This window comes from Dama dama, chromosome 13 (genome assembly GCF_033118175.1).
Source record: "Dama dama isolate Ldn47 chromosome 13, ASM3311817v1, whole genome shotgun sequence".
NCBI lineage: Eukaryota > Metazoa > Chordata > Mammalia > Artiodactyla > Cervidae > Dama > Dama dama.
In genome coordinates, this window is record NC_083693.1 from 42,617,228 (window position 1) to 42,624,879 (window position 7,652).

A 7,652-nucleotide genomic window follows, 5' to 3' on the forward strand; every position below is an offset into this window, starting at 1 on the left:
ACCTGTGCCGTCTTTTGTGCACAAGTCTTGGCCCTCTACCTCCTCATAGAACCCAAGGTAGTGCTGACACATAGAAACGAAGCCGTCCTCACAGAGCCACAGCCCATCATGTCAGGGTCAAACCAGGGAGGACTGTGCATGCTCTCACACTCACACACACACTCCGGAGCTCGCCAAGAGTTCAGTCTGCAGAAAACCACCCCTCCCTCCCTGCTAACCTTCCCCACTCACTTGCAGCCTCCCCCATCCCACTTGGTCTCCTCGCTCCATCCCAGAGTTGGAGGCGCCGAGACCAGGCACCAGGGTGTAAACACCTGGAAAAAAATCACAAAGCAGTCAAGCAAAAAACCACACAAAGGACCCCAAAGGGAGGATCCCAGGGGCTCCTTCCTCCTCAGGTTTCCTCTTGCATCCCCTCCGTCTGTCCCCCCCCCCCCCCCCCCGACAAAGAGTCACCAAGCCCAGTCCAAATCGATTGTTTTATTGACTGTTTACATCATACAGACGCCTTTAGAAAAGGGCGCGGGCTCCAGAGGGCTATTCCGCCCCGAGGCCGCACTTGTGCTGCGCTTCACCGACAGGCCTGGTCCCGGTGCCCCCAACCCCCCACCCCAATCCCTAGGCTTTTCTGCAAGAACGAAAAAAGACCACCGCCCGAGTCGCCGCGCCGCGTCCCCTCTCCCCGCCCTCCCTCCCGCCCGCCTCCCAACACTACACTTGACACACTTTTACGGGACACAGACTTTTCTCCTACAGAGCACGCTCGTCTAGGACTACAGCGGGGCAAACACAATTCCCGCAGAAGGAGGGGCGGTTAGGGCGGGGAGGCGCGAGCATCCGTGGCTTTTCTCCAACCGGGCCCCGCCGCACAGTCACGCGCAAGCTTTGTGCGAACCGGGGCACTAGCCCCTCATGGGAGACGGGATCCAGGAGGCCAGAGCAGGCTTCCTGCCCCCCTCCCCGCACCCCCGGCCCTTCTCGAGCTGAGGTCCAGGCCGCGAGCAGCAGCGGAACTGGAGCTGTCGAATCTCCGGAAACCCCAAGTCCCTCACAACGAAACTGGCCGGGGACCAAGGCCGCACCCTCCGCGGAAAAGGGGTGCGTGGTTCTCCGGCACTTTAAGTTAGGGGAGAGGGCGAGAGAAGACGGATTCCCCCCACCCCCAGACACACACACACACACACACACACACACACACACACACACACACACAGAGTTTTCCCCAGAGGCAAGGAAGGGAGTGTTAGCACCAGACCCGGAGAGTCGCTGTCTTGGAAAACAACGAAAATATGAAAATCGGAGTGTGGCACTGAAATGCGCCCCAGGCACCCGGCCCGGCTCCAGCCGGTCCGAAGCGGAGATGCAATGAAAGTACAGAAGCGTTTGGTTCCCAGTCGGGAGGGGGCTTTGAAACTAGAAACTGGGGATTGCCGCCGAATCCTGGCTTCTGGGATGCGAAGCGCCCGAAAGGGCACAGTAGGGGGTTGGGGCGGGACCCCATAGCGCTCCAAGCCAGGGAAGTCTGCTGGGGGTCCCGGGCTGACAGCGAGCCACAGCATGACCATCAGATATTTCCAACGTCTTCTTCCATTTCCTTCGGCTTCCGAGCCCACAGTGAAGTGGGCTCCCGGGCGGGATTGCGCAGATAATTGGGGTGGGAATGGAGAGGCTTGGAGTTCGCCTCACGGTCAGCGGATGGTGTCTCATACAGGGAGGGAGGAGCAGGGGACCTGTGCTTGCCTGGAGGGGAATTCAGCCCACAGGGACAACGACCGTCGTGGGTGGGACTGGTGAAGTCGTCCCACTCCCCACTGGAGCCCCCCAGTAGTCAGGGTAAGGGGGTGGAGTAAGTGAAGGTGGGGTTGGGCATAAATCATAACAGCCCTATGCCTCTCCTCCCAGATACCCGAGGTCGGGGATAGGGATGGGCTGCCACGTAGGCTGGGGGTTCAGCCCGCCGTCTGCCTGTAGTTGCCGTTAATCTCCTGGGCGATGTCGACCGCTTCGGCACCCAGGGGCAGCCGGTCACTGTACTCGGAGCCCGCCTCGAACTCCTCTTGGTTGGCCTTGGACTGGGATTCCACCAGCGAGCAAGCCGCCAGGCTCTCCTCTCTCTGCAGGTCCCCAGTGGGGTCCCCCTGCTCCACGTCTTCGTCGAGGCCCTCCCCCGGGGCCTCTTCTGGCTCCTCCCCGCCCGCCTCGCCACCCGGGGGGTAGCTTTTCTCGGACTCGAGGTAGGAGGCGCGAGGGTCGAAGTCGGCGGCGATGCGCTTCTCCATGGGGTCGGGGGCCTGCGGCCTGAGGATAAGGCGGTAGGGCTTGCCTGGGTGTTTGGCCAGCAGATGGCAGCAGGCGGCCCCCAGCAGGGGCACGGTGGCCAGCACCAGGAGGAACACGCTCACCGCCACGATCACCAGCAGCGAGGGCAGCTCTTTCTTGGTGGCGAACACCACTTGCACGTGGCAGGCCTCGCCTGCCAGCGCCAGGCACACGGAGTAGTTGGTGCCGGGCCGCAGGCCACGGAACCAGTAGGCGTTGACGCCCTCCTCGACGCGCGACCACTGCACTGCTGCGCCGCCCCCCGCCGGGCACAGATAGAGCAGGCGCAGTGGCCGCCGCCCGGGTCGCCCTCCTCCCGTAGCGCCCCCTGGCCCTGGGCCCCAGCGAGCCGCCAGAGGCGTCAGCTGCACCCGCGCCTCCCGCTCCGCCACGTCCAGCGCGATGACGCCCAGCTCGAAAACGTGAGGCTTGAGCTCTGCGCTCTGGTTGAAGGCGTGGTTGGACACGTACCGCGAGGGGTCCCCGTGGCCACAGCGCTGCTCCTCCATTGGGTCAGCGGGGACCTGGTCTTCCGCTTCTTCACCCTCACCTGCCTCCTCCTCCGCCTCCTCCTGCTCCGGCCCCATCTCTGAATCCCCGAGGACACTAACCCGGCCCAGGCCTTGGCCTTTGATTTTGCCTTCGGGCTTGGACGTTAGGACGCTGTTGCCCCGGGTTTTGGCTGTGGACTTACGCTCAGAGGTTGGAGCCTGCCCATCAGGGTCTCCCCCTGCGCCAGGAGCGTGCTTTGGGGGGCCGGGAGCTGCCACTGCCACGCGTACCGACGTGGAGTTGGCACCCAGCTCGTTGTGGGCACGGCAGGTGTAGACGCCTGCCTCCTTGGCACTCAGGAAGGGCACCAACAGGGAGCCATTGGTGAGGGCCAGGAAGCGCGGGGTGGCTGGGGGAGCCGGCCAGGCGTGTGCTGGAGTCGGGGTTGGGGCCTCTGTCTGCGTTGGCCCGTCCCCATCTCCTTCCTCCTCCCCGCCTTCCGCCCCGTCCCCGCCGTCCTCCCCGCTCAGGACCAGCGGGGCTAGCACTACGGTGCCACCCGGGATCTGAAGTTGCCATTGCAGGCGGGGCGTGGGGTGTCCTTCGGCGACGCAGTGTACCATGAGCGTCAGGCCGGAGGGCAGGGGGCTGCCCGGCGCCTCGGGCGGCGGCTCCACACTCAGACGCACACCGGGCGGGACACAGGATAGGGCGGGCAGGCGGTGCACCGGCACGCCCTGCAGCGCAGGAGGCGAGGCGCACGCGATGGAGTCGGGCTCCGGTAAGGAGACCCGGGTGCTCGCGGCCCAGGCCTGCAGCCACACAAGACTGCAACTGCAGTGGAAGGGGTTGTGGTAGAGTTGCAGATGCGACAGCGCGCTTAGCGCGTCGAAGGTGCCAGGAGCCAGTGTGCGAAGCCGGTTGTTGTTGATGCGCAGGGAGCGCAGATCAGGCAGCGCACCGAGTGCGTCCCGGGGCAAGGAGCCCAGGCGGTTGTGGTTCATCTTGAGCAGCTGTAGCGCGCTCAGGTTACGCAGGTCGCTCCATGGGAAGCTGGATATGAGGTTGTGGCTCAGGTCGAGGTTCTTGAGCTGGCTCAGCACGGCCAGCGAGCCGGGTTCCACCGTGCGCACCTCATTGTGCGCCAGCCACAGCGAGGTGACCTGCGTGACGTCGGCGAAAGCCCCGCGCCGCAGTACGGTGATCTTGTTCGCCGACAGACTGAGGGTGGTCACGTTGGCCGGCAGTCCTTCTGGCACCTCGCGCAGCTCCTTGTAGGCGCAGTCGGCGAACTGGTGCGCGTACTTGTCCACGCAGGCGCAGGGCTCTGGGCACGCTGCGGCCGCTCCTAGCAGCGCCCAAGCCAGACACAGGGTCCTCAAGGGCACCATCGCTGATCCTGCAGGTGGAAACGAGGGTGAGGGGGTGGCAGGCGTGGGGTGGGGGGACAAGGGTGGGCATGGGAGAGGGAGGGGGGAGGCGTAGGACGGGGAGGGGTAGGGGGAGAATGTGACTCACGAGTTTCAGCTTCCCTCCCCTGCCAAGTTCTGCCTCCTGTAAACCTGTCTAGGGCAGATCCCAGGGCTCTGGTAACTTTCTGCTCTGGGCCCAGATTCTCTCTTAGGCACGAGTTGGAGCTCAATAAGTCAGGGGATTCAGTGCGTGCTCCCTCTCAGGACTTCCTTTTCTAGCAGCCTCCTACCTCGCCCTTTTCTCTCTACCTAGCTGGTCAGCCTGGGGCTAGACCTTCCACAGGCTGGGCCGCTACCCGGTCTGCCCTGAGCTTTGCACTGATCCCTGACTCTTTCTAACCCTAGGTTTAACTCAGTGAAAGGGATACATAGGCTATTTTTGTCCGTGACCCTCTGTCCTCCCTTGAACTCTTTGTCCCACTGCACAGAACTCGCTCACACATGCCCATACAGTCGCTGGACAATGCAACACAAGCCCAGGCACCTGCCATCAAACCGGGACTTCTGTTTAGGGGTTTAGGGGGTCCCAACACATTTCACAGACAGACAAACACAAAGACACCCAGACCGAGGCACCATATACTCTGGAGCCCTCATTGTTCTCTGAACTGAACACAGCATTTGTACACCGTCCTCCAGCACCGGGCAAGGCGCCTTCCTGTTCATTGTTGCAACTGACAGACAACGGGGCACAAGTCCTCACACCGGCCGACCCACATACCCGGACACAGGTGGGCACTTGAGCCTGCACACAGCCCTCTGAGACTGAAATCCCAGCGGCTCAGCAAAAGGTGTGAACTTGCTGCAGGTGGCAAGAAGACTGGGCCGGGGACCGGGGAAGCAGACTCGCCTGGCCCCTCTCGGGCTGCAATCAAAGCTGCCTTTCCTGGGGGGCTGCATCTCCAGGGAGGGGAAAACCATCAGGGCTGCTCGGTCAACCTTCCTTCTCCAAGCTGGGACCGAGAGCAATGGAGGGACGTCACTAAAGGTTCTCACACCCCCCTCAGGACCTCCCATGGGGGAAGGGGGTGTCCCTGGCCAGTGGGGTCAAGGTGGCTGTCACCAGCTAATCAAGTAGAAGGTTCAAGATTTGGCCTCTCTTCTGCAGCCCGGATGCCTGACGACGCCCCCCAGCAAAAAAAAAGAAAAAAAAAAAAGATTCTTATCCCCAGTCACAACAAACGGCGCCTACAAACAGAATCCCCCCCCCCCCCCCACTTAGGGCTCCTGACAGGTTGGCAGAGCCCCTCCCACACTCTGGTCTTTAGAACCCGCATCCCCACTCCCTCTTGTTCCCGAGGGAAGGCCCCTCCCCTCTGGCCCCCGTCTCCCGCTTGCTAGAGCCAGCAGGGTCTGACACCCTGGACGGAATCTACCCCTTCCTGGGTCAGGGCTGTGCAAGTGGTCTCCGAGGCTTACCGGCTGCTCTCCAACTCTCCGTGCGCTGCCCTCGGGTTGCAACCCCCTCTCCAGACTCGATGTCGCGGAGCCAGGACGACAGCCCAAGGGCGCTTCCCACATCTGTTGCTGCGACTGTAGGGGAAGATGGTAGAGAGGCAGAGAAAGGGACAGGTAAGTTGCGGATTCCCCTGGCCCTGCGGTCCCACTTCAGTTTTCCTTTTCGCATCTGTCTCCCCCTACCTCTTACCGGCTGCAGATTGAAGAGTCCTCGCGGGCTGCGGGGCTTTGCGCAGCCTCTCCTACCTCCCGCATCGTCTACATTTGTTAAAGCCGTAGAGATTCTTCCCCTGGTCACAAAGAGGCGCCCCCACGCCCACCGCCCTCGACTTGGCTCTTTCCAGTTCACCACACTCCCATAACCCACGTTCCCCCTACATCTATACATCTGCAGACATTATCACTATTCTTAATTATACAGCCCCCTCCCCCCGTTCAAACATGTTGGCTCAGACACTGACCCTCACACCGTCCACACAGTTGCTCTTCAATATTAGAATTACCCATCATCATGTAATAATCGCGCCAATGTGTTGATCTCTCGCTATGTTCACACACATTTTCACTCGCCGGTGAGTGTTCACACCCGGGACACTCACCATTCCCCTCCTCCTGCACGCACACACATTCATGCGCACTCACCCTCACGTCCGGGTCCCGCCAGGGCCCGTTAGCTTTGCTGCTAATTGAATGCGAGCCTCTTTTACGCCCCGCAACACGTGAGACAAACCATCTTTGAGGAATTGGGGGAAGGAAAGGCGCACGCCTGAAGTGGGGGAGGCGTGTCTTTGCCTTAAAACTCTTTCTGCAAATGCAGGCGGTGGTGCCGACAGACCTCGCCCGGGACTGACTGAGCTGCGCGCCTCCCGGCTCGCGCGGACCCTTCCTTCCCGCACCCTCGCTGCTAGCCGCCTCCTCCCCGAAGCCACGTTCAACACGATGCATAATTGATAGTGTTAGCAGAGCGCCTCACCCTCCCTGCTATTTTTGCCTGGATCCGGGCAGCTACGAGCCCCTGTTTTCCCCGCCCCCACCCCACCCCCAACAGCCCAACCCGGAGACTAGAACGCACCGCCCTACTGGGCGCGCGGAGAAGCGACGCTCCCCTCCCCAGCCCACCACCGCCCCAGCCCAGCCTCCTCAGCTGGACTGCGCACGTCTTGTCTTTTGTGGCTAACCCAGCGCTTGAAGCCCACCGCCCAGCGCACGGGACCGTGCGTATCGCCAGGGCGCGAGGGTACCAGCCTGCGCTCCCAGGAAGCCCGCCCAAGCGCACCCAAGCGCCTCGCCCTCTGGTCTTGCTAGCTTGGGGCTCCGAGGCTGCAGCAGACGGCGAGATGGAGAGGCATGGTTACAAAACGTCTCCTTTTGAGCACTGTGGGTTGGGGATGTAAGGCTTGAGCATCTCTCCCTCCTCCGCCCCCACCAACGTCTTCACAGTCTAACCAGCGAACACACCATCAGCCACCCCCCCACACACTATCCCTGAAAGCCTCCGCAGCCCCGATACCGCCCTACTGTCTCACACCCTCACAGAACAGTCGGCCTCAGCAGACTCGAATATTTGCTGTTCCTGTCTCTGGTGAAACTCCGACATTTCTTCTAGCGACAAGAAAGTGGAGGCGCAGGGATGTCCAGGCATTTGTATAGAACTCGACTTCCGTCCCCACCCCCACCCCCCAGTGTCCATGATAGCCCTGGAGACAGAGTTGCTGACCAGAATCGGAAAGGGGGGTGCAGGCTCGGGGGAACATGCAGAGCCCCATTCCTTCCTCGGTTTTTCCATAGACGCTGAGCACTCTGGGGGCTCTTGGCCCCCCAGCCCTCACTCCGGCCAAAGCGGTCTCTGGAGGTGGGTCGGTTTGGGGCCTCCGAGATCAATCTTCCTATTTGAATTTGAGCATTTTAATG

General features: G+C 61.9%; 1 protein-coding gene across 1 annotated transcript; it reads right to left on the reverse strand.

Annotated features, from left to right (window-relative positions):
• Positions 1–687: 687 nt before the first annotated feature.
• ISLR2 (immunoglobulin superfamily containing leucine rich repeat 2) lies at positions 688–5,808 on the reverse strand. Its single transcript, XM_061159645.1, has 2 exons — positions 5,703–5,808; positions 688–4,210 (listed from the first exon to the last, which is right to left on the reverse strand). The coding sequence occupies exon 2, from the start codon at positions 4,200–4,202 to the stop codon at positions 1,950–1,952; it is 2,253 nt and encodes a 750-aa protein (XP_061015628.1). The 5' UTR covers positions 4,203–4,210; positions 5,703–5,808; the 3' UTR covers positions 688–1,949.
• Positions 5,809–7,652: the final 1,844 nt, after the last annotated feature.